This window comes from Puma concolor, chromosome B1 (assembly GCF_028749965.1).
Source record: "Puma concolor isolate L17-30 chromosome B1, mPumCon1.1.hap2, whole genome shotgun sequence".
In the NCBI taxonomy this organism is placed as follows: Eukaryota; Metazoa; Chordata; class Mammalia; order Carnivora; family Felidae; genus Puma; species Puma concolor.
In genome coordinates, this window is record NC_141670.1 from 206,107,791 (window position 1) to 206,133,459 (window position 25,669).

A 25,669-nucleotide genomic window follows, 5' to 3' on the forward strand; every position below is an offset into this window, starting at 1 on the left:
CTGTGTGGAGTCTTTTAATGAGTGTTGCAGGACTACCCAGCAATACAGAAAACATCTGAGACAACAGACTATAACTTGAAATTGCAACTCTTAGGAACAACAACAACAACAACAACAACAACAACAAAAGATTGGGATTCCAGTTGAAAAAAGTAAGATCAGAGACCTGAGTCATAAAATAGGAGTCTTGCAATCTCCATTCAATTAGCAACTTAAAAAGTCAATTACATCTCTACTGACAAAGTTAGATGAGGAAGAATGTAGAAAGCCTCATTTAAAACAGAACAAGCAGGGGCGCCTTGGTGGCTCAATCAGTTAAGTGTCTGCCTTCGACTCAGGTCATGATCTCACGGTTCATGGGTTCCAGCCCTGCATAGGGCTCTCTGCTCTCTCAACTCACTTCAGATCCTCTGTCCGCCCCCCCCTCTCTCTCTCTCTGCCCCTCTCCCACTTGCGTGCACGTGCTCTCTCTCAAAAATAAATAAATAAAAACTTAAAAACAATAAAATAGAATAGAATAAGCAAAAGTCAAATGCCTAGGGGTAAACCTTTTTTTTTTTTAAAGGAACAATGGTATAACACAGAAAAATATAAAACACTTATAAATAGGAAAAAATTCCATACTCAATGGGATTATTAGATTATTGAGAATATTAGAAAGAAGTTAATTTTCCTACTACTGATTTATAAACACAGTGCAATCCCAGTCAAATCCTAAGAGGGTTTTTTTTGTGTGTGTGGAAGTTGACAAGATAATTTTCAATTATACAGAAATGCAAATAACAAAGAATAAGACATTTTTGAAGAATACAAGGTAAGGGGACTTTCTGAAAATGAGATTTATTATAAAACTACAGTAATTAAGACAACATGCCATTGGCACAAGGACAAACAAAGCAATGGAACAACACAGAGCCCAGAAATACACTCACACATACATGGACGCTTCAGTTACAACAAAGTGGGGGCAGGGAGCAGGAGGGGGCAACAGTTGTTTCAATAAATGCTGCTAGGAAACTGAATTTCCACACAGAAGTAAACCTAACTTGACCTTTACCTCACACCGTATAAAAATTTAACTTCAATTCCAGGAGGGTTGCAGGTCTAAACATGAAAGGCGAAACAATAAAAGCACAGGACTGTGCTGTTCACTACAGCAGCCCCTAGTCATACGTGCCCACTGAGCCTATGAAATGTGAGCATCCTAAGTGATGTGGGCTGTACATGTAAGATACACAAAGGATTATGAGTATTCAGGAGGCAACAAACTGAAAATATCTCATTTATATTTTTTATATTGAGTAAAGGATGAAATGAAAGTTTGGATCCACTGAGAAAAAAAATGTGACATGTGGCTACTAAAATATTAAAATTACTCACATGGTGGCTTGCACTGTCATTCACACATTTCTTTGGACAGTACTAATAGAAAATACATACTAAAAATATGTTTATGATCTCGTGATAGGAAAAACCATTAATAAACAGGACTAAACAAAGCAGTAACTACTAAGGAAAAATTTGAGAATCTGACTAGATTAAAAATGCTCATCAAAAGGCACTATAGGGGCACCTGGGTGGCTCAGTCAGTTAAGCGTCCAACTTCAGCCCAGGTCATGATCTCACCGTTCATGAGTTCAAGCCCCGCATCAGGCTCTGTGCTGATAGCTCAGAGCCTGGAGCCTGCTTCGGATTCTCTGTCTCCCTCTTTCTCGGCCCCTCCCTAGCTCAAGCTCTCTCTCTCTCTCTCTCTCTCTCTCTCTCTGTCAAAAATAAATTAACTTTAAAAAAAAATTTAAAAAGACACTATCGAGGCACGTGGGTGGCTCAGTCAGTTAAGCCTCTGACTTCGGCTCAGGTCATGATCTCACAGTTCATGGGCTCGAGCCCCACATCAGGCTCTGTGCTGACAGCTCAGAGCCTGGAGCCTGCTTCGGATTCTGTGTCTCTCTCTATCTCTCTGCCTCCACCCTGCTCGTGCTCTGTCTCTGTCAAGAATAAATAAATATTAAAAAAAATTTTTTTTTAAAGACACTCTAAACAGTGAAAAGGGAAGCAAAAGAGGCACCTGGTACCCGTGATGCATAAAGCCAACAAAGGGCTCATATTCAACACGCATAAAGAAGTCCCATGTATCTATAAGAAAAAGACAAATACGGTCATTCCCCTTATCAGCAAGGAATACGTTACATGATCCCCGGTGGATGCCTAAATTCCTGAATATTCTATACCCTATCTATGCGGTGTTTTTTCCTACACTTTCACACCTATGATAAAGTTTAATTTATGAATGAAGCACAGCCAAGAGATTAACAACAAAAACTGATAATAAACTAGAGCAACTGTAACAACACACTGTAATAAAAGTTGGGCGAATGTGCTGTTTCTCTCTCAAAATGTCTTACTGTCCTGCACTCACCCTTCTTCTTGCAATGATGTGAGATGATGAAGTGCCCACGTGTGGACATGAAGTAAGGTGAGTGACGTGGGTGCTGTGACCTAGCATCAGGCTACCACTGACCTCCTGACCACACGTCGGGAGGAGGATCACCTGCTTCTAGACTGGCCAATTGTGGGAACTGAGACCATGGAAAGGGGAACCACAGATAGGGGGACCACTGTACTCCGGTGGAACAGTGGTTCTTTGAACGTGGTCCATGGACCCCTGGCAGTCCTGAGCACCTTTTCAGCAAGTCCACTAGTGAAAGCTATTTTCACATAAATATCTGGGTGTCATTTGCCTTTTCCCTGTGTCGACATTTGCACTGGCGGGCATAACTGTCAGTACCTTGGCAAGAATGAAAGTCGCACAACAAAGTGTACTAGGAGTCACTGTCCTTCACTTCCACGCACTTAGTTTTAAAAAGGCCAGTTCCACTGGGGTGCCCGGTGACACAGTTAAGCGTCTGACTCTTGACCTCGGCTCAGGTCATGATCTCACAGTTTGTGAGTTCAAACCCTGCATTGGGCTCTGTGCTAATAGTGTGGAGTCTGCTTGGGATTCTGTCTCTCCTCTCTGCCCCTCCCCGACTTGTGTGCGTGTATGCACGCTCGCTCTATCTCTCTCAAAATAAATGAACATAATAAAAATAAATAAACTGGGGCACCTGAGTGCCTCAGTTGGTTCAGTGTCTGACTTCGGCTCAGATCATGATCTCACGGTTCAAGGGTTCAAGCCCCCCACATTGGGCTCTGTGCTGACAGCTCAGAGCCTGGAGCCTGCTTCGGATTCTGTGTCTCCCTCTCTCTCTGCCCTTCCCCTGCTCATGCTTTCTCTCTCTTTCTCAAAATAAATAAACATTAAAAAAAAAGTTCTTTTAATAGGGGCGCCTGGGTGGCTCAGTCAGTTAAGCATCCAACTTGGGCTCAGGTCATGATCTCACGGTTCGTGGGTTCAAGCCCCACGTCGGGCTCTGTGCTGACAGCTCAGAGCCTGGAGCCCGCTTTGGATTCTGTGTCTCCCTCTCTGCCCCTCCCCTGCTCACACTCACACTCTCTCTCTCGTAAATAAACATTACAAAACTGTTTTTAACAATAAAAAATAAAATAACTTAATTTTTTAAAAAGGCCAGTTCCACTAAAGAATGCTCTTGATGCATTAAAATCATTAATTGTATTCAATCTCAACCCTCAAGCACATGTCTTTGCAATATCCTATGTGATGAAACACACAGTAGGCATAAAGCATTCTAGCAACGTTCCCAAGAAAAGAACTGTGCGTTATGAGCTGAATGAGCCACTTCCCCCATGAAGCATCAAGAATGCCTGACACACCAAACTACAGCTATTCAGACTCAGACAGTGGTGGTCTTCTCAAAAATGAATGAAACGGGTCTGTCGCTTCAAGGAAAACAGCTGATGCTATTCGTGGCTGATCAAAATCTGAGCTTTCACGCAAAAATCAGAAGTCTGGAAAATCTGCATCCATCATTGCGGGCCCCAAAGCTCCTCCACTTTAAAGACTTTTCTGTTGAGAGTAGTGGTAATAGCAACAAATTGAATTACTGTTTCAGATTTTACGTTGCAAGTAACCATTAAGAAACTATTACTTGTCATGGTTTGGAGCAATATCAAAAAAGAATATCCACAATCACCTAAAAAAGCTATGGAGCTACTTTCTCCATACACTTCAATCAAAATAACCTATAACGACAGATCGAACACAGAAACAGGTATGAGAATCTAGCTATCTTACATTACCCAAACAAAACAATGCTACTCTACTCATGAAATTATTTTTGTTTTGGAAAATAGTTTTCATTTAAAAATATGCTATTAATCGGGGCACCTGGGTGGCTCAGTCGGCTGAGTGTCCGACTTCGGCTCAGGTCATGATCTCACGGCTCGGCTCGTGAGCTCAAGCCCCGTGTCGGGCTCTGTGCTGACAGCTCAGAGCCTGGAGCCTGCTTCAGATTCTGTGTCTCCCTCTCTCTCTCCGCCCCTCCCCCACTCGTGCAAGGTCTCTGTCTCTCAAAAATAAATAAACATTAAAAAAAAGTTTTTAAGGGGTGCCTGGGTGGCGCAGTCGGTTAAGCGTCCGACTTCAGCCAGGTCACGATCTCGCGGTCCGTGAGTTCGAGCCCCGCGTCGGGCTCTGGGCTGACGGCTCAGAGCCTGGAGCCTGTTTCCGATTCTGTGTCTCCCTCTCTCTCTCTGCCCCTTCCCCGTTCATGCTCTGTCTCTCTCTGTCCCAAAAATAAATAAACGTTGAAAAAAAAAATTAAAAAAAAAAAGTTTTTAAATATATAAAAAAAATACGCTATTAATCTTAACTTGAGTTAATTTTATAAACTCTCCTGGACTCCGTAATTTCTTTCGCACACGTACATTCAACATAATGTGTGAAAGTGTGCTCTAAGAGCATCATTCACAGCAGCAAAATTTGGAAATAACTAACATATAGTGTATTCAAAAACGGGAACAGTAGATAGTAATGAAAATGAAGAAACTGTGTTTACGAATCTCAAACCTAATGGTGAACAAAATAAACCAGGCACAAAATACTGTGTGCAGTAAGGCATTTGTATACAGTTCAAAACACCAGGAAAGCTGACAGCAGTGTGCGGGTGCAGAGGCACACGGGCACCAGGACTAACGAATACAGAAGAGCAGGAGGGGAGGGTGCAAACCCCGTGGACATGGGGTGGACCGCGCGCGGCACAAGAGGTGAGCTAAGGGCGATGCTTGAGTTGTGACCTGCGTGGTGGTAGAAACAAACCCAAACAGCTCAGCAACCACAGAAGTGACCGAGTCATCTCAGCACTGAGACCGAATTAAATCTGCCTTTATGCTGACTACACAAGACCACCTCACACACGCCACCACCAGGAGCACAGGAAAGGAGAGGAAGAGGAGGAGGGAGCTCACACAGCTCTGCGAACAGCAAACGGGAACAGGCCTCCGGGAGAAGCCACACAGCTTCTGTGCAACAAGGGAACAGCACACCAAGATTGAGTCATTTTAACATGTATTCACCTGTGCAGCTTTAAAATGCAGAGCAAAAATGAAACTACTTGTAAGGAAAAGACGACAAATACATATGCACGGTAGGAGTTTAACCAGCCTTACTCAGAATCCCACAGATTAATAAGCACACAATATGAGGAAAAGCAAAAGCACAGAAGGAATGAAGAGCACAATTAGCAAGGGGTTGATCTAAGGGGTGAACACAGAGCCCTCCAAACCATGAGAACACAGTTCCAAGGACACACGGGACATTCAGGAAAACTTAACAATGCATTAGTGTAACTGACTGGAAAGGAATCATGACAACGGAGACAGGATATCCAATGACATTACATTAAAAGTCAATGATTAAAAATCATCCAAAAGACTGTGTTCAGGTATTTACAAATACTTCTAAAGAATTCACGGTTTAAAAGAGAAATAATGAAAACTGGGTAATACTTAAAATTGAGCCAATACAACTAACATTTCAGAATCCGGTACAGTAACGAGAGGTTTCCAGCACTTATCAGAGCAGAATAAGAAAAAACGACAGGTGAGCTCAGGAAGGCCAAAGAGCAACCACAGAGAAAGAAGAAAAAACCAGATTTGTGGTCACAAGCAGCAGGAGCTAAGTGATGGCCCAGCGGCTCCTCCCCTGGAAGCCAGAAAGTGGGACAGGGCCGTCTCCCGGCCTGCCCCCCAAGCAGGCTGGCCAAGCAGGCTCAGGTTCCCACAAGGCCCCCCAGGTGAGATCAGGGAGGATGGCAGCTCCCCGAAGCAGCTGGCACCCAAGCTCCAGACACCTGTCAACAGCCCTCAGAAGAGGCTTAGAAACAGACAGCACCCCACCTTGCCATGGCCTCCGTACTCCTCTACCAAGGACAAGAAAGTGAGAGAAGCCCATGTCTCCACTTCCTGACACATGTCTCCAGTGCAGGACGCCATGGTGTCTGCCATCACCACCTTCTGATACACGGAACAGAGTATCTCTGGAAGAACAGACACGAATCTGCGAGCGGTGGGAGCCTGAAGACCGAGGACGAGGAGGAGACAAGTCAGAGGGGCCGACCAGCACTGCTTCTGGCTATGCCACGACACTGACTGATCACGTCTACACCGCACACAGCAGCAGCAATTAATCAAACAGAAAGGGGAGAGGTTTTTTTTTCACCTAAAAAGTTCTTTGAAAAGACAAAACTGACAGAGTTCTAGCAAGACTGTTAAACACAGCACAAACAGGGAATAAAAATCTGTATGTGCACATATGGTAAGAAGGAAAGAGTGTGTTCCTCCACAAACCTTCATACCAGTAACGCAACAGCTTCTCAGAATCTAATTCACCAAAACCACCTGGAAAAGAAATGGAAAGCCTGTTATCCTCTGAAGATCCTGCCCCAGAAGTTTACCACTTCCCCAGAGGTGCACACACATGGCTGCGGAGAGGCGGGGACAGCTGGGAGGGATGGCGAGCTCAGAGGCGGGTTAGGTGAAAGACGGACAATTCTAGAGCATCTGCACAGTCCTGGCCATGAGCTGGGACAGAAGAAACGATGTGTGGTGTGTAAGAAGAGAAGACCAACCGAAGCAACAGAGCCTTGGAGAGGACGAAAACGGACGGGCACCCGAATTCCACGACCATGGGGGTGGGAGGTGAGCCATCCCCGCCCTGAGGTGTGAGCTGAGCTGAGCAGGGCAGAGGGTGTGGTGGGCTTGGGAAGACAGGAGAAGGACAGAGGTTCACCCCTTTTCGTGGTAAGACAACGAAGCCAGAGCAACATGCCAGAGGCTCATCCACAGCCCCGAAGCACTGGGGTCAAGGGATGGCAGGGAGCCGAGGCCCTCATTTTCTTCCTCAAGTCCCTACCAGGTGGAGGGAGGGGCAGCGTGGAGCCAGGTCCCAGGCAAAGTGCTCAGGGGGCTCTGCAGGCGAGTGATGGTGATGCTGAGTCACAGAACTCTGGCTGTTCTAGGAGAACAGTGTGGTCAGAAGGACCTGCACCCAAAGCCCCTAAAAAACAAACAAACACACACACACACACACACACACACACACACACACACACACACACACACACACAAAAACCAAGCGGGACCAGGATGTGCCAGTGTGAAGGGGACATCTAAAGGGAAGACTTCTGGGGGGTCTGGACACAACAAGGTCTAGAAAGGGTGGAAGTCTACAGTGTGGACCGTAAGGCAGGGTGTCAGAGCAAATTTTTACCATGGCTTGTGGCAGTGAATGCTCACCTAGAAAAGAACAATTTAGTTCCGCTGCCACTTAGTGACTCAGAGCTCCCACAATGACAGTGAGAACTCGGAACGCCGAGCTACCAGAGGGCTGAAGTGACCACACGAACTGGGCACGTGCACTGAGCCCCTCTGAGGACAAGGGGACACATGCACTATTTCACCTTCGGCAGAGGAAGGAGTGCAGCCTTTAATGTGGGTTAGAAGAAAATGAGACTTGTAATGAGTTCTTAAAGGCCGAATGTGGCCAGTGTGGCTTGCCAGACCCACCCCTTCTCTTGGAAGAAGAAGCCTTTGCTGTGGGGGTGGCCGTGCCCTCTACCCAGGGCCCAGGCCTTATCCATGAGAGGAAAGAACCGAGCTCTCCACTGTAGGAGAAAGGCCCAAAACCCACACGGACACAGGGACCAGGTCAGCCACCCTGGAGAGGCACAGGGGTTTGTCCCACCCAAGACCCCTACAGATATAGGCAGAGTCTGGCTTGTATCACAGGGCAGCGGCAGGATCAGGGGGAGAGCTGCCCCCAATGCCCCAGGCACAGGGCTGCCTGAGGTTTCCAGATGAATGGGGGGGAGAGGATGGACAGACAAAATGCCACGGTGGGAGGCTTATGCTGAAGGGGAAGCGAGGGCAGCCCAGCACCACATGAGGGGGCCAGAATGTGAAGGGAGACCCCTCCCTGGCTCACACAAGCATCAGGGCGCAGTCCACGCTGCTCCAGAAATGACTGTGTGGGGCAGCCAGGCCAGCTCCAGGGCTGACCGGACTGATCCGATGCCCCAAGGGCATGAGAGTCAGTGCACCCCTCAGCCCCACGGGCTCTTACACGCACGGCATGGTGTTGCACCAAACAGTCGGAGAGAAACATAAAACAAGAAGCAACAACACTCAGGGAAGAAAGAATACCAATTCTACACAAACTCTTTCAGAAAAGAGAAGAAGCAGGAGCACACCTCAACTCATCTTAGGAGGCCCCGAAAGACATTAAAGACAAGACGACTTCGGGCAGACATCCTTCATGAGCAGAGTTGAAAGGAAAGTCCTTAACCGAACAGTAGCAAGTCACTCCAGCCACGTGCAGAAAGAATGTCCACAGAAAGACCTGTACGAGCTTCACACAGCTTTATGCAACAGTCCAATTCGGGAAACAACCCAAGTGTTCATCAATGGTGACTGGATAAACAGTGTGGTATAGCTCTACAATCCATCCACCAATCGGAAGGAACAAACTGCTGAGGGAGGACTCTCAAAAGCATTATGCCAAGTTGAAGGAGGCTATGTGACACTCTAGAAAAAGCAAAACCATGGGGACAAAAATCAGGTCAATGGTTACAACGGAACTTTTGGGCCAATGGAAATGTTCCACATCTTAACTGCAGTAGTGGTGGTTACACACTGGATAAATTTGTCAAAACCCACTGAACTATATATATACTTTTGAAGGGTGAATTTTACTAGATGTAACTTGTATCTCATTTTTAGTGTTTTATTTAAAAATTTTTTTTAGTATTTACTTTTGAGAGAGAGAGAGAGAGAGAGAGAGAGAGAGAGAGAGAGAGAGACAGAATCCAAAGCAGGGCCCAGCCTCTGAGCTGTCAGCACAGAGCCCACGTGGGGTTGGAACTCATGAACTGTGAGATCATCACTTGAGCAGAAGTTGGACGCTTAAGCAACTGAGCCACCCTGGCACCCCTATATCTCAGGTTTTAAAAAAGGCCAGCAGTTTTACTCAGCTTGAACAAAGAGGCCAACTTTAAAAAAGCAACAAAGGGTCTAAGCCTACAAACATAAGCCAACATTTCCTCTTTGGTGCCCAGTGTCACTCGTGTGATGAGAGAGCCTCATTTGGTAGCACTATGCAGGACAAAGTGGGGTTAGGAAATGAGACTGTCACCACGGCAAGACAACTTCTGGGAAATCAGCTATTTCTACTGGTCTCCAAACCCTCCTTCCAAAGGCACGGCCAGGCTGCGGCAGGAGAGCAGGCCTGCAGACAGAGGGCCGGGAGCACAGGGCCAGCAGAGGGCCGCCGACATCAGCACCGCACAGTGGCTCCTCATAAAAGAAACGGGGAAACGGTCATACACTTTAAGAGGACACACAAAGGACACAAAGTCAAACAATAAAATGATCAAAGGAAGATGATCTGAGGGTAAACCCTAAAGACAGACTATGCCACCTTTGGAATCCTACTGAGGGGGCTGGGCTCCATGGCTCGCTCATTCACTCATTCGCTCATTCATTCATTCATTCATTGCAATCGCTTATTTATTAACTCAAATATTTGGGTTTCCTAAGTGTGCCAGGCCAGGCACCGTTCCTGGTCAGAAAATCCACAAAAATAGCTGCCATTGTGGAGTGTATATTCCAGTGAAGAAGCCGAGCAGAATGAGGACGTCGAATGCACACTACGTCAGAAAGAGGTGCTGAGGAGGGGCGTCGGGGCACATCAGTTTGTTGAGCACCGGACTCCTGATTTCGGGTCAGGTCATGATATCACGGTTTGGGAGTTTGAGCCCCATGCTAGGCTCTGTGCTGACAGCACAGAGCCTGCTTGGGATTCCTTCTCTGCTTCTCTCTCTCTGCCCCTCTCCTGTTCTCACTCTCTGTCTCTCCCTCAAAATAAATAAACTTAAAAAAATAAGGAAGGAAGGAAGGAAGGAAGGAAGGAAGGAAGGAAGGAAGGAAGGGAGGGAGGAAGGGAGGAAGGAAGGAAGAAGGAAGGAAAGGGGTGCTGAAGAGAATGCACAGGAAAAGGAGCACGTGAGACGAGGTGGCGAGAGATTATCAATTTTTATTCTGATAAACAGTGAGACCTTGAGGCTTAGCTGTTCAAACGCCTGCGCAGAAAGTAGCACATGAGCTGGGGCACTGCCCTCAATGAACCCCTAGAACAGAAGTCACTGGCCTAGCAGGAGGCAGGAAGGAGGCCACAGAACCGGAAAGGAAGATTCACACCGTGCGGCAGCAAAACGTTTATTCACCGACCCAGCACACGTGACCTGGAAAGCAGTCCCCGGTCAGAACACGCGGTGGTGGACGCTGGTGTTGGCGGCTGCCGGTAGTGAGGCATCAGGAGGCAACAGCTTGAAAACAGGCAGCGGCTTACAGACGAAATAAAAGGAACAGAAAAGTCCTGGAACGTGGGGCCTCATATGGCTGTAAGAGCCAAGTCGTTCCAGAACCCAAAGAGCAGACTAGCAAGACCTTTCGGGACCAGGGCCACTAACACACAACTGGGCCAAAGAGCAGACTAAGAGTGTGGCCTTCCTATGCAAGCCCGAAGTGCTCAAGAATGCCTCCATTCAGCTGAGAAAAGAAATCAAGGAAAAACTGGGGGGCGGGGGCAGAGTTAAGAACTGCCTCTGGGAAAAAATTTTAGGTGAGTTACCAGCTCTTGAAACTGGCTAGAACCAAAGACTTTTTGAGCTTTTCAGCAAACTGTCTTGCGAAAGAAATCCTGAGACCAGCCCAAACACATCCTCTGGTCTCCTGAGCTTGCTGACTGAGTTGTGCCACCAAGGGGAGCAGGTCTGCCCTACTACCTGCTGCAGGTATGGACGGGAGACCAGGAGCATGGCGTCCGAGGGTGGAGCGAGGGACCAGAAGGTGGCGTAAGAGGGGTTTCCTTCCAGAAAGCTGACCCAAATTAACGATCTCACTGCCCAATTAGCCCACCGGGTGAGAAAGCTGAGGAGCCCATGCTGTCCGTGGTGGACACTCACCGATGGCTGGTCGAGGCCACTATGCCTCTCCTCCTTCTCCACAGTCCGCCGGCAGTCTGGGCATACCCACAGTGGCAGGTGCAGCACGCTGTTGCCCTTGGGGGCCATAGAAAGGGCCAATTTGCTCGCAGTCTTAATTCCGCTCTCTAAGAATGAAGAGTCTTTCCGCTCACTTCTGCACAGAAGACAATAATCCCCAGCGGGGTAGGGTGGTGTTCTATGATTCATGCCAAAATTAAAAGGAGTCTGAAACAGAAAAAATATTTCTATTTTCAAAACATGATTCACAAAGCCAAGATCACTTAAAAATACTATATAGTTTTAAAATTACAATGTACGTGCTTGTTTATATAAGCATCTAATAAGTAATTTGTTGAATAAAACTGTACCTAGTGTTCTAGAAATTCACCGTACTTCAAATAAACAGTAGCACCATAAAGAACATCTTAGAAGGAATTAGAAAATTGTCCACTTAGCCTCTGCACCCAGACATGTTATTACTCTCCCCACGTGCTGAAAAGTGTGCATCTCAATTTCCACACGGGGGACACCAGGACTCTTGACCATCAGCAGAGTTTAAAGCCACTATTCCAGAGGTGCGTGCGTGCACACGAGGGCTCAGACCCAAGGGAGTAATTCTGGCCTGTGTGTATGTGTGCAGATCCCAACCACCTGGGAGCTGGTATTCCCGTTCCAGAGGCGAGATAAACAGCAGGAGCCGGATGGCGCCACACATCCCAGACCCAGCCTCCCTTCCGGCTCAGCAGCGGTTATGCTCAAGGCATCTCCAGCCACCTGATTTCAACGTCTGCTTTTTCAAATAGTTAAGATGCAAGATCATTACCCTGGATTCTCTTCAAAAGATCAACCATCCTATCAGAAAAGAAAAATTAGCCTTAAAAATACACAAACAAGCTCCAGAGATGTAAAACAGGCCCAAAGTCACAAGGTCAGCAAGCAGGGGCCAAGATTTTAACCCAAATGAATGTGAGCCCAAGACTGGTCATCTGCACCATAGAGAAACCATCCCAGGAATCCTACAAATCCTGAGAGGTTCAAGAGAGGCGGACCTGGGAACAGGTCAGCAGGGAAACCAGGCATGGCCTTCCAGAGGCAGGACAGGTGTGCCAAGGGTTCCAAGCCAGAGCACGTGTGGGATCAAGGTGACAGAAACCCCCCAGGCCTCTGCTGTCATCCTCTGCCATGGGCCTCATCGGTTGGAGAGGTGGACAGGGACCCAGGCCAAGGCTATTCAGGCTGGAACTTTGGGGTATTTTACAAAAGTCTCTGGTTTCGGCCAGAGGCTCCTCCCGATACCTTACCCAGCCCTGCCCAGCCAGCAGTCTAGCTCCTCCCTCAGTCCATGGCTCTCTCCCTGCTCTCCTGCACCAAGGCTTCACATACGTCTTTGGCTGTGCTTGTTAGCTGGACTATAAGTGTGCATTTAAACGACTGGCTCCACGGCTGACTGAGTACTCTCAAAAGGCCGCAGGCTCCTTCCCTAAAGCCCCGGCGGGCCAGCAGGTCAGGTGCTTCAACAGGGGGGCTGAATGAATGAATGAATGAATGAATGAATGAATAAGAGAGTGAATGACAGCACCACTAACACACAAAAGACTTGCACATATACTCTTACCTGCCTTTATAACCCAGTGACCAAAACTGTTTCCATCACATACGCAGGTTCCATGGATTTAACCAAACCCAGCTCAGCAGCCGTGTGAATGTCTGGGCTGCGAGGGGAAGGAAGTGAGTACTGTATCCCAACAAGTGGCGTTCTAGGAAGCTCCAGACTACTCAAACCACAGAACACCATGGGAGCAGACGTCTTTCTCTGTCCCGACAGAGCCAAGATGTAGAAAGTATGACAATTTCAAAAATCTCACTGATTTAAAACCACCTCTCGTCCCCAGGCCTATGGAAAAAAAACCCATCACTAACTGAACAGCCACAGCCTTCAGATTGTTCCAGGCCACCTTTTTACCCAGAGAAGGAGGTGCTAGCTTCCAAGGTTACAAAGTCTCCAAGCCAGAGATAATAACATACTAGCCAGAACTGACTTGAGGGTAACCACTTCAGTTCCAGATCATCTGTCTGTCCACCCACTGGTCAGCCTGTTCGTCCAGTATTTACTGGAAGCCACCATGTGCCAAGGCACTAGTCCAGCTACTGAGGATGCAGCAGTAACTAAAACAAAGTTCCCTGCCCACGGTGAGCTAATACATCTGTCAAAGGCAAAGACTACAAATAAGACAGAGAAGGAAAAAATACAGAACATTAGACAGTGATCACTGAGAAGGAGAAAAACAGAGAGCAGACAGGAGTGACAGGGGTTGGGGACAATGCCTTCCCATCATTAAGAACCTCCTCGAGGAGACACCTGATGTCGGTGGCTGGTAGCAGCCACACAGATACCTGGGAGAGGGCCACTCCTGAGAGCAAGCACAAAGGCACTGGGGCAGGAGGCCACAGGGGGAGACAGAGAGGGAAGCGGGGGAGGTTCCATCAGGGCTATGAGGCTGTATGGGGGGGGGGGGGGGGGAAGAGAGGAGATGGGAACAGGGGATCAATCAGGGAGAAGCTGCGTGTTCCCTAGGAGTGAGGCAGCAGTGAAGTCTGCTATGAAGGAAGAGCTGACAAGGCTGCTAAGGAATCAGATGTTGTAGATGAACAGAGGTGGGAAAGGCAAAAACAAGTCTTCCTTGACTGGGTGCAGGGAAGGCTCTGGGATGAGGAAGGCCTCTTCCATAAAACATCTGAAATACACAATGTGCCAACATCCTGACAGGTTAGATCACAGATGCACCTGCAAATAGCCCAGAGGTCCTGCTGGTTCCAGAGAGACACCGGACCGGCGAACTCAGACTTAAGCGCCGGCCATCCAACAGCAGGAAGCACTCCTCCATGAAGAAAAAAATCAGCAAGGGTGCAGGGCTACAAGGAGGACGTCATTCTAACAAGGGTGAAGTGAGCTAGGGCCCAAATGCTAAGGCAACACAGAAACACACACGGCTGCACATCTGGGAGACAAGCACTGCAGGCGTGGGCAGCACATGAGGGCGGGGGGGGGGGGGGGCGGTGCAGGACAAAGGCCAGGGGCACCACCAGAGACGGGGGCAGGCAGGGTTGCCCATGCGGGCAGTGGGAAGAGGCTGAAGGTTTCTCAGAAGGACATGGTAAGACCCAGTGTGCATGAACACTGTTCCAGGCAGTTCCAGGAGCAGGCAGGAGCCATGGAAAAGCAGAGATGTCTGATTTAGGAGCACTGAAGGCAGAGCCACACGACTTGCTGATGAACCCAAGGATGTGACGAGAACAGGTCGGACCACCCGGGCAGCAGTCATGCCAACAACAGGGGTGCCACACACAGCTGGAGGGCTAGGGCCGTGGCAAGAACCAAAAGTTTGCTATAGATGTTGTTACACATGAATTTCATGTTAAACATCCAAATAATGTGGCGAGTTTGTTTTGCACAAGTAAGATACTTGGGAAATGGGTTGCGACTGAATATGTAATTCTGGGTCACCAGCGCATGTGGTATGTAAAGCCATGAAGGCAGGCCAGATGATCCACGGAGAGAGGGAACCAAAGTCAAAACTTCTCAACACTTGGCCAACTAGTATAAAGCTAGTCCTCGAAAGATGCCAGCCTCTCCTCTCCACAGCATTTTCAGACAAAGCGAATAACAGAGACTATAAGATGCACACGTGTGTATGCTACAACACGTGACTAAAATTCAAATTAACCAAGCACTAGTGCCTTGCCCCATGGTTATGCTCCTAACTATCTGTGATCAAATGTAAGGCACACATATAAACTCCACTGATTCCCTGAAAGGCATTTACAGCTGTACTGAAGTATAGCCGAGGTAGGAGAAGCTGAAGATATGTGAGGCGTGCAACCTGAATACTTCTGACACACGCACACACCCATGAAACCACGGAGATCAAGACAATGAACATTTACCGTCGCCCCCAGGTTTCCTTGTGCCCCCTGAACTCCCTCCCTCCTGTAGTCACTCTCCTACCCCCATTCACAGGCAACCGCTGGACTGGGCTCTGTCTCTAACGATTACCATGCAAGTCCAGAAGTTATATCACACAACATAATGTCTTTTGTCTGGCTTCTTCTGTCAAGTACCGTTATTTGGAGAGGATCCCCAGGTATGTATCAGGACTTTGTTTCTTTTAATTACTGAGTAGTACTCCATTACGTGGGTAAGCCACACCTTGTTTTTATCCATCCTCCCATTCAGAGACATTTGGGTTATTTCCAGTTTCTGGCTATTTACAAACAGTAGTCGCTAGGAACACTCATGTACAATCTTGGTATGGACACATGCTTTTGTTTTTCTTGGATAAATACCAAGGAATAGAATAACTGGGTCATATGGTAGGTGCATGTCTAACTTTTAAGAAATTGCCAAATTATTCCCAAAAAGCAATGTTGTAGATTTCCAGTAACCCACATCCTCATCGATGTGGTGAGCTGTGTTCATGGTAGCCATTGTAATGACTGTGTAGCACTGTCTCACGGTGGTTTTCCTTAAGTGTTAATTCTGTTAAATATTTGTTCACAGGCTTATGCAGTATTTATTCAAATCTTTGGCCTGGCTCAAGGTTTATCAATTTTATTACTTTTAAAAGAACCAGCTTTTGGTTTGGTGGACTTTCCATATTTAAAAATTTTTTGTTTTGTTGATTTTTGCCTTTATGTTATTATTTCCTTGTCTTGGGTTACTTTGGGTGTAACTAGCTCTTTGATCTGCTTTCTTGTGGCGAGAGAACAAGTCATTGAGCCCTTTCTCTTTGCACAAAGAGGTGATTAGTGTTCTAAGTGTCCCTATAAGCAGCCCTTTGACAATGATTTATAAATTTTGATGTGTGGTGTTTCCATTCTCATTAGGTCCAAAATACTTCATAATTACCCTCTTGACTTCTTCTTTGGCTCATGGGCTATTTAACGTGTGACATGTGTAGCTAAGTGTCTTTCATCTGTGATTTCTAATATAATTCCACGTAGTCAGAGAAGCTGCTTTGTACAATTTGAATTCTTCCAAATTTATCAAGACTTTTTTGGGGCACCTGGGTGGCTCAGTCGGTTAAGTGTCTGATGCCTGATTTTGGCTCAAGCCATGATCTCATGGTTTGTTGAGTTCGAGCCTTGCATCGGACTCTGTGCTGACAGCACGGAGCCTGCTTGGGATTCTCTCTCTCTCTGCCCCTCCCTGGCTCATGCACACTCTCTCAAAATAAATAAACATTAAAAAAATGACTTTTCAAGGGCCAGAATATAGTCTATTTGGTAAATGTTTGACATTTACTTAAAAGAATGTGTAAGTGTGCTGCTATCGTCGGGTAGAGTTTTCTGTGAACATCTGTCAGGTCAGGTTGGCTAACAATGTCATTCAAGTCTTCTATAACCTTAGTTATTTTCTGTTTACTTGTTCAATCAATTACTGAGAGGTGTTAAAAACTCCAACCATAATTCTGTATGTATCTATTTTTCCTTGAAATTCTTTTTAATCTAAATTTTAGTCAGTTAACATATGATACAATATTGGTCTCAGGAGTAGAATTCAGTGACTCATCACTTACATACAACACCCAGTGCTCATTACAAGTACCCTCCTTGGTACCCATCCCCCAACTTCCCTCCATCAACCCTCAGTTTGTTCTCTACCCTTAAGAGTCTCTTGTGGTTTCCCTCTTTTCTCTTTTTCTCCCCACTTCCCATGTGTTCATCTGTTTTGTTTCTTAAATTCCACATATGAGTGAAATCATATGGTATTTGTCTTTTCCTGACTGACTTATTTCTTGTAACATTTTTCAGCATTTTTCGCAGAACTAGAACAACCTTAACATTTGTATGGAACCACAAAAGACCCCCAAAGAAGAAAAGTAATCCTGAAAAAGAAAGCTGGAGGCATCATAAGTCTGGATTTCAAGCTATATTATAAAGCTGTATCATCAAGATAGTATGGTAGTGGCACAAAAAAAAAAAAAAAAAAAAAAAAAACCAGACACATAGATCAATGGAAGAGAACAGAAAACCCATAAATGGACACACAACTATACGGTCAACATCTTCGACAAATCAGGAAAGAACATGCAATGGAAAAAAGACAGTCTCTTCAGTAAGTGGTGCTGGGAAAACTGGAGGGTGGCATGCAGAAGAATGAACCTGGACCACTTTCTTACACCACACCCAAAAATAAACTCAAAATGGATGAAAGACCTACATGTGAGACAGGAAACCATCAAAATTCTAGAGGAGAACAAAAGCAGCAATCTCTTTGACCTCAACAGAGCAACTTCTTACTAGACATGTTGCAGAAGACAAGGAAAACCAAAGCAAACATGAACTATTGGGACCTCATCAAGATAAAAAGCTTCTGCACAGCAAAGGAAACAATCAACAAAACTAAAAGGCAGCCTATGGAATAGGAGAAGGTATCTGCAAATGACGTATCTGACAAAGAGTTAGTATCTAAAATCTGTAAATAACTTATCAAACTCCACACCCAAAAACACACAATGCAGTTAAGAAATGAGCAGAAGACATGAATAGACACTCTTCCAAAGAAGACATCCAGATGGCCAACAGACACATGAAAAGATGCTCAACATCACTCATCATCAGGGAAATACAAATCAAAACCACCATGAGATACCACCTCAGACCTATCAGAATGGCTAAAAGGATGCAGAGAAAGGGGGAACCCTCTTGCACTGTTGATGGGAATGCAAACTCCAGCCATTCTGGAGACCAGTATGGAGGTTCCTCAAGAAACTAAACATAGATCTACCCTATGATCCAGCAATGTTTTCCCTTGAAGTTCTATCAGTTTTTCATCCACATACTTTGAAGCTTTGTTATTAGGTGCAAAGACATTTAGGACTGTTACGTCCTCTTAATACACTGACCCCTATATCAGTATGAAACTACTCTCTTTGCTCTGGTATCTATTTTTCTGATACTTAAAGAGCCACTCCAGCTTTTTACTTACATAAGGCAAGACATGTCTGTCCCTATGACTTTACTGTGTACATCTCTATGTTTACAGCACATTACAGCAGAAAGCATATAGCTGGGACGTGATACTTTTCCTATCTCACAATCTTTTAAAATTGGCATGTTTGGGGCGCCTGGGTGGTTCAGTTGGTTAAGCATCCAACTTCGGCTCAGGTCATGATCTCACTGCTCGTGGGTTCGAGCCCCACATTGGGCTCTGCGCTGACAGCTCAGAGCCTAGAGCCTGCTTCCGATTCTGTGTGTGTCTCTCTCTCTGCCCCTCCCCTGCTCAAGCTCTGTCTGTCTCTCTCAAAAATAAATAAACATTACAATTTTTAAAAATTTTTTAATTTAAAATTGGCATGTTTAGATCACTTATATTAAATACAATTGTGGATATTAAATGGATATTTAAGTTTATAAAATTTATCACCTAATTATTTTTCTAATGACCCATGTGTTGTTTCCTTTTCCTCTTTTTCAGCTTTTTAAAAATTGAGTATTTTTTATGACTCTATTCTATCTCTTTTGTTGAACTGTGAGCTACACTCTTCTGTTTGAAGTGGTCACTTTAGTGTCATGGTGTACATTTGTACTTACCAGTCATCAAGTAAGACTTTACCACTAAACATACAAGAATCCTACATTCCCCTCTGCTGGCCTTCATGTTACTGTTGTCAGACATTTTCCTTCTACACGTAAGTCTCATGGTTTGTTGCTGCTTTTGCTTTATTATTAGTTTTTAAGATTTTATTTTTAAGTAATCTCTACCCGCAACATGGGGCCTGGGGCCTGAACTCGTGACCGAGAAAAAAGAGTTGCCTGCTCCACTGACTGAGCCAGCCAGGCACACCACTGCTCTTCTTTTAAATAGACAACTGTAGGGGCGCCTGGGTGGCGCAGTCGGTTAAGCGTCCGACTTCAGCCAGGTCACGATCTCGCGGTCCGTGAGTTCGAGCCCCGCGTCAGGCTCTGGGCTGATGGCTCGGAGCCTGGAGCCTGTTTCCGATTCTGTGTCTCCCTCTCTCTCTGCCCCTCCCCCGTTCATGCTCTGTCTCTCTCTGTCCCAAAAATAAATAAATGTTGAAAAAAAAAAAAATTAAAAAAATAAATAAATAAATAGACAACTGTAGGGGCGCCTGGGTGGCTCAGTCAGTTGAGCGTCTGACTTTGGCTCAGGTCAGTATCTCACAGTTCGTGAGTTCAAGCCCCCCGCTGGGCTGTCTGCTGTCAGCACTGAGCCTGCTTGGGATTCTCTGTAGCCCGCTCTCTCTGCCCCTACCCCATTTGCTGTCTCTCAAAAATACACATCAAAAAACTAGACAACTGTTAATTTAAAGTAATTTAAAACGTATTTTCTGCACACATTTACAATTTGCAGCATATTTCTTTCTTTCTGTAGACTCACATATCCACCTGGTGACATCTGTTCTCTACCTCAGAACTTCCTTTACCACATTTGTGATGGAGATCCACTGGCCATGCGTTCTTTGGGCTTTTCACGTCCGAAAAAATGTTGATCTCGTCTTCACTTTTAAGAGACATTTTTGCTGGTTTACGATTCCAGGTTACGCTTTTCCCTTTCTGTGCTTTAAAGCTGCTCTTTCTCCGTCTCCTGGCTTGCGCCGTGTCTCATGTAGAAGCCTGCCGTCTTTACCTTTGTTCAACAAATAATACATCTTTTTTCTAAAATTTTTTTCTCAACGTGTATTTATTTTTGAGAGAGACAGAGCATGAGTAGGGGAGGGGCAGAGAGCGAGAGAGACACAGAATGTGACGCAGGCTCCAGGCTCCGAGCTGTCAGCACAGAGCCCGATGTGGGACTCGAACCCACGAACTGTGAGATCACGACCTGACTGAAGTTGCACACTTCACTGAGCCACCCAGGCACCCCTAATGCATCGCTTTTCCTGACTGCATTTTTCTTTTAACCGTTGTTTTCCCTGACACAAATGTGTCTTGGTGTAATTTTCTTCATCTTTCTTATGCTTGAAGCTTACTGAGCTTCTGGGATTTGTGGGTTTATAGTTTTCAACAAATTGGACATTTTTCAGCCATTATTCCTTCAAATTTTTTTCGTATTCCTCATTCCCATTCTTTCTCTCAGGGACTCCAATTACGCATACACAGTGGGCCCCGGGAAGCGGTTTCAAAGCTCACTGATGCTCTGTTCACCCCCGCCCTGCCCCGCAGGCTTCTCCTTCATGGTTCTTTTTGGATTCTTTCTACTGCTATCTCCTCAAGTTCCTTCACCTCTTCTGCTGCAGCATCCAACGCGTTCAGGTCTAGAAGTTCACCTGGGTTTTCTTTTATTCTGTTTCCTTTTAACATGCTCATGCTTTCCTCTATCCGGCTGAATATACAGAATATAGTGATAACTGCGTTAACATCTAGCTAATAATTCTATCACATGTGTCATTTCTGAGTCTGTTTCTATTTTTCATTTTGTACCTCATTATGGATCGTACTTGCCTGCGTCGGTCTCTGCGTGCCTCATGATTTCTGACCAGGTAGTCTAGACACTGTAGGCTTTACCGTGTTAGGTCATGGGTATTGTTTCACGCCTTCAAATATTTCTGAGCTTTGTTCTGGGTCATAGTTGGGTTATTTGGGAAGAGTCTGGTCTTCCCAAGGCTTGCTTGTAAAATTTGGGAGGTGGGATCAGAACACCTTTCTGTTTGTTTGTTTTTTAAAGATCTAACTGGCTTTATTAAGTGATTCATGCCTCAGGCAGCATTCCATTGGGAAGGTAGAGCGAGGCTCCCAGGATGAGAGCACCTTCAATCTGCCCCACTACTGAGGCAATACCCTGGGAGTGCACTGTCTGTGTGTCACAAGATTCCCCCACTCTGGCTGTGGGCACACAAATTGTTTGGGTCCCTGCATGAGCTCCAAGGACTGTTGCACGACTCCCTCCCTGGGTTCTTTCCTTGGCACGCAGTTTCCACACATGCCCGTGCTCACCCGTACACAGCTGAGTAGTCAAGGAGACTCCCACGTGGTTCTCCAAAACTCTCTCTTTCTCTTTGCAGCCCTCTCTTCTCTGGCACTCTGCCCTGTAAGTTTACTTTGGCCTCCCCGCCCCAAGGAAACCACCAGGCTCTCTCTGGGCTACTCCCTCCTTTCTCCCTGAGCCACGGCCTGCAAATGCTCTCAAGGCAGTGAGCTCGGCCAGTCCTTAGCTCGTTTAGTTCTTCCGCCTCTCCGAGGTCACTGTCCTGTACTGCCTGCTGCCCAATGTTGGAACAATGCTGTTCGAGATATTCTGTCCTTCATTCAAGTGGTTTAGGACAGGAGGATAAATCCGGTCTGGTTACATCAATATTCTTTAAAAATAAATGTACAAGAATAAACACTAAATAAGTGTCGTCCCCCTAGTCCTACACACATACAGATAAAATGTATTTACATAAAGGCATTTTATCGATTTACTGACTTACTTCAGATCCTATGTTGTAACCCAGACGTTTTTCCATAAGAGAATATATTTACTCCTAAATTGGCACTCCTGCTGAAAACACTTACAAGTGCCACGGACAACTGAGTTCTGCACCTGTGACTCAAGACACTTCATCCTTTCTCAGTAAACTGGTTTTCTACTCTGTGGTACAAGCCGTCATTTGTGGCCAATGTGTATATATGTAAGAAAGATACCAAATTCATTTTCCTGCTAGGCTTACACTCTAGTTTTAAAAGTAATCTCCAGGGATGCCTGGGTGGCTCAGTCAGTTACGCATCCGACTTCGGCTCAGGTCATGATCTCACAGTTCGTGAGTTCGAGCCCCGCATCAGGCTCTGTGCTGACAGCCCAGAGCCTGGAGCCTGTTTCAGATTCTGTGACTCCCTCTCTGCTCCTCTCCCACTCATGCTCACGCGCTCTCTCTCTCTCTCTCTCTCCTTCAAAAAATAAATAAAAACATTAAAAATATATATAGAAAAATAAAAATAAAAGCAATCTCCAAAAAAGAAACTCCAAATGCAATATGAAAAACTCAGACATGGGGCGCCTGGGTGGCGCAGTCGGTTAAGCGTCCGACTTCAGCCAGGTCACGATCTCGCGGTCCGTGAGTTCGAGCCCCGCGTCAGGCTCTGGGCTGATGGCTCAGAGCCTGGAGCCTGTTTCCGATTCTGTGTCTCCCTCTCTCTCTGCCCCTCCCCCGTTCATGCTCTGTCTCTCTCTGTCCCAAAAATAAATAAACGTTGAAAAAAAAAAAAAAATTTAAAAAAAAAAAAAAAAAGAAAAACTCAGACTTACTATTTAAAGACTTTACATGTAGGGGCGTCTGGGTGGCTCAGTTGGTTAAGCGTCTTGACTCTCGATTTCAGCTCAGGCCATGATCTCTGCGTCATGAGTTCAAGCCCCACATCAGGATCCACGCTGACAGTGTGAAGCCTGCTTGGGATTCTCTCCCTCTCTGTCTCTGTCCCTCCCCTGCATGTGCTTGCTCTCTCTCTCTCTCAAAATAAATAAACTTTTAAAAATAAATAAAGACTTTACAGCTAAACTTATTATAGACCCAAAGAAAATATGGCATCTTAGGGCATAATAGCACTAAAGGTGGTCAGGTAATAATGGCACATCTCAGGTCATACAGCCCAGTGAAGGCTAAAGCCAGGATTCTCACGTACACAAAACACAAAGCAAACATGCCTGTTTTTGTCCCATTAACATCTCCTGCCTCAGACACTATACAGCTCTCTCTTCCTGACTGGTCCCCAACCCACACATCTGTCTGCTTTCCATATATCCTCTACTTCTGTCAGGATGGCCTCTCATACTGCACATGTGACCAGAATATTCCTCTGTTTTGCACCCTTCAATAGGTCCCCTGCCTAAAAGGATCAAGCACGACATACAAGGCCCTTGTCACTTAGTCGCTGCAGAATTACCCAGCTGAAATTCCTTAAAATTCCAAACCTCTGCCCCATTCAACTGTGGGGCCTTAGTACATGCCATTTCCAATCCTGAAACACCAATCTCCCGTCCGTTACCAGGCAGCTGTCAGGCACCCTTACAAACCTCACTGTGCTATCATTCTTCTTCTGTGAACTGTGCTTTCTTCCAACTTACTCCCCACCCCTCAAGCAATACAGCCCCACAGAGTTAATTACCCCGATTCCTGTACCCCCTCTATACTTGACACGACTACCTTATGCTTTCAAATGTCCATCTTCTCATGACACTCAAGAATTTTTAAGTCCCACAAAGCACCCAGCATCCAGCAGGCACCCAGTAAATGCTCAATGACGGAAACGAAGCCACTACTCCACATCATCAATTCACCTTTGGTCTCCCCTACTCCCACCGCCATTTTCCTTGCTGAGTTTACACACAATCTTTTGTGAGCTACCTGTGTCCAGGGATGACTGCATGTGTGGTCACTAAAATATCTACAGTCTTTTCTGCTTCCTTGCTGAACTCAGCTTTCCCAAAGCACATGCAAGTTCTGTAAGCAAGTGGTACTACTTGGGAAATAATTACTAACATTAATATTTAAGTTCTCTTCCAATTAGTTACCATAAAATTGCTAACAGAACCATGAGTTAGGTGCAAAATTATTCAAATATTTTAATGTTTTGGAACATGTAATTTATATGATCGCAGAGAGTAAAATATTTTTAGCAATTTCAAGACGTCAAAGGTGCTTCCTAAAAAATTCAATAAACATTAATTACTGATTCCCTACTATTACATTATGATAGCATTCTTTTTATAGCTAATGTGGAAGTGAGGTTTTTTGTGTTTTGTTGTTTGTTTTAGGATTTACTTCAATTTCAGTTTATAGATTTTAAAAAGTAGAGAAAGCCTAAAAAAGTCTGCAACCATTGGTTTCGTACAGCTGCTGGTCAACCTTCTGATTGGGCCTACCTATGAATGCCCAGTGGTTCTGCAGAAGTCAACAGGGTGGCTTTGCGCACTAATGAAGGCACAGTGGTACCTGCTCTCTGGCAGAAACTATAGTTATATAAAACGGTTTTAAGCATGTAACTGTTATGAATATGGTCTTTGTACATACAGGAAGTCCTCTTTGAAGTCTAGTAAGCAACGCAATGACCGTTTTGATTCTGCTTAGCTGGAATAAGATAAACGTCTAAGCAGCCTCGGAACAAGTCAGGATGCCGGGGCGAGTTTAGCGCCACTGCTCTGTCATCTGGCACATGGCAATTCACACATTCAAATGTTTACAGAATACCTCAGGTCTCTGCATTTAAGCTCCATATGGCAAGAGAAAAAGAACTTGAATTTATTAGTAGCAGCAAATCAGACAGTTAAGAAAGGCTTACGGCCCTGGAAATAGGTCTTTCTTACATTCTTTTTCACCTATCTTGAAACCACAAATCACCTACTGTGGTCAAATGACATGCTGATATCAAAGTATACTAACTTCTCTGGCTACAGTTTGCACCCCCCTTTAAAATCCGAAAATTCCAGTAACCAGTCATTTAGTACAGGGTGCTAACAGTCTTTACAGCAATACCCAGATATCACCAGAGGGGAAGAAAAAACCCACAAATAGAACAGAAGCCGGAAAGGCTTTGAGTCAGACACTGTAAGTGGGATAGGCAACATTTGAAAACTGAGCGACTGAGGTGATTCCAAAGGTAGCCACTCAACACACCTCGCAAGCTCGTCACCAACACGGCCCTGCTGACCTGGGCACCCAGGCCAGGGGCAGCCCCCTCCGTCCACCCCACACCCGGCCACAGGGAGGCACCTGGTGCCAGGACAGCCACACCAGAGACTAGCCAGTGACCTAAAATAATAACCACAAAAAGTACTTGCCTTTTGCAGAATCCCCAACTTCCCATAACACAGAATGTGGTGATAACACAGAGTTGGCCTCCAGGATTGTTACTAAAACTGCTATGGTCCAAGAAATTCACAAGGCAGGGAGAGGAGGCACAGAAACTTTCACTGGAGGGCTAAGAGTCCGAAGGAAGAGGGAGGGGTGCCTCCCGGCAGGAGCTGCAGAAGAAAGGGAGCAGAGGTGTGGAGAGCAAGCTGAGGGGAGGCAGAGCAGAGACTTCCATGTGAAGCAGGTGCACAGGCGGGCAGCAGCAGGAGGCGGGGACACACCGGATATGTAGCCTTGACAGGGCACCCTGGCCAGGTGAGCAGGCGCCTGTCAAAGCATCTGGTCCCCATGGGTCTCACAACGAGGGGAAGGGCACAGACCTCTTGCTGAAACTGCAAACATTTAAAGGCTACGACAACACTCAGCGCTGCAAACAGC

General features: G+C 45.9%; 1 protein-coding gene across 10 annotated transcripts in view; it reads right to left on the reverse strand.

The window, feature by feature from the left end:
• The window catches only part of FAM193A (family with sequence similarity 193 member A), a 170,245-nt gene that overhangs the window by 87,160 nt on the left and 57,416 nt on the right, over positions 1-25,669 (reverse strand). For 9 of the 10 annotated variants that reach the window (XR_015250641.1, XR_015250642.1, XR_015250639.1 and 6 more), the window contains exon 2: positions 11,421-11,666. Coding sequence is in view for 6 of the 10 variants with exons in the window: in XM_086705601.1 (XP_086561727.1) it covers positions 11,421-11,648 (228 nt within the window). In the remaining 4 variants the exon portion in view is untranslated. Of the gene's footprint in view, positions 1-11,420; positions 11,667-25,218; positions 25,402-25,669 lie in introns of all 10 variants that reach the window. The other variant, XM_086705604.1, reaches the window with a different exon arrangement.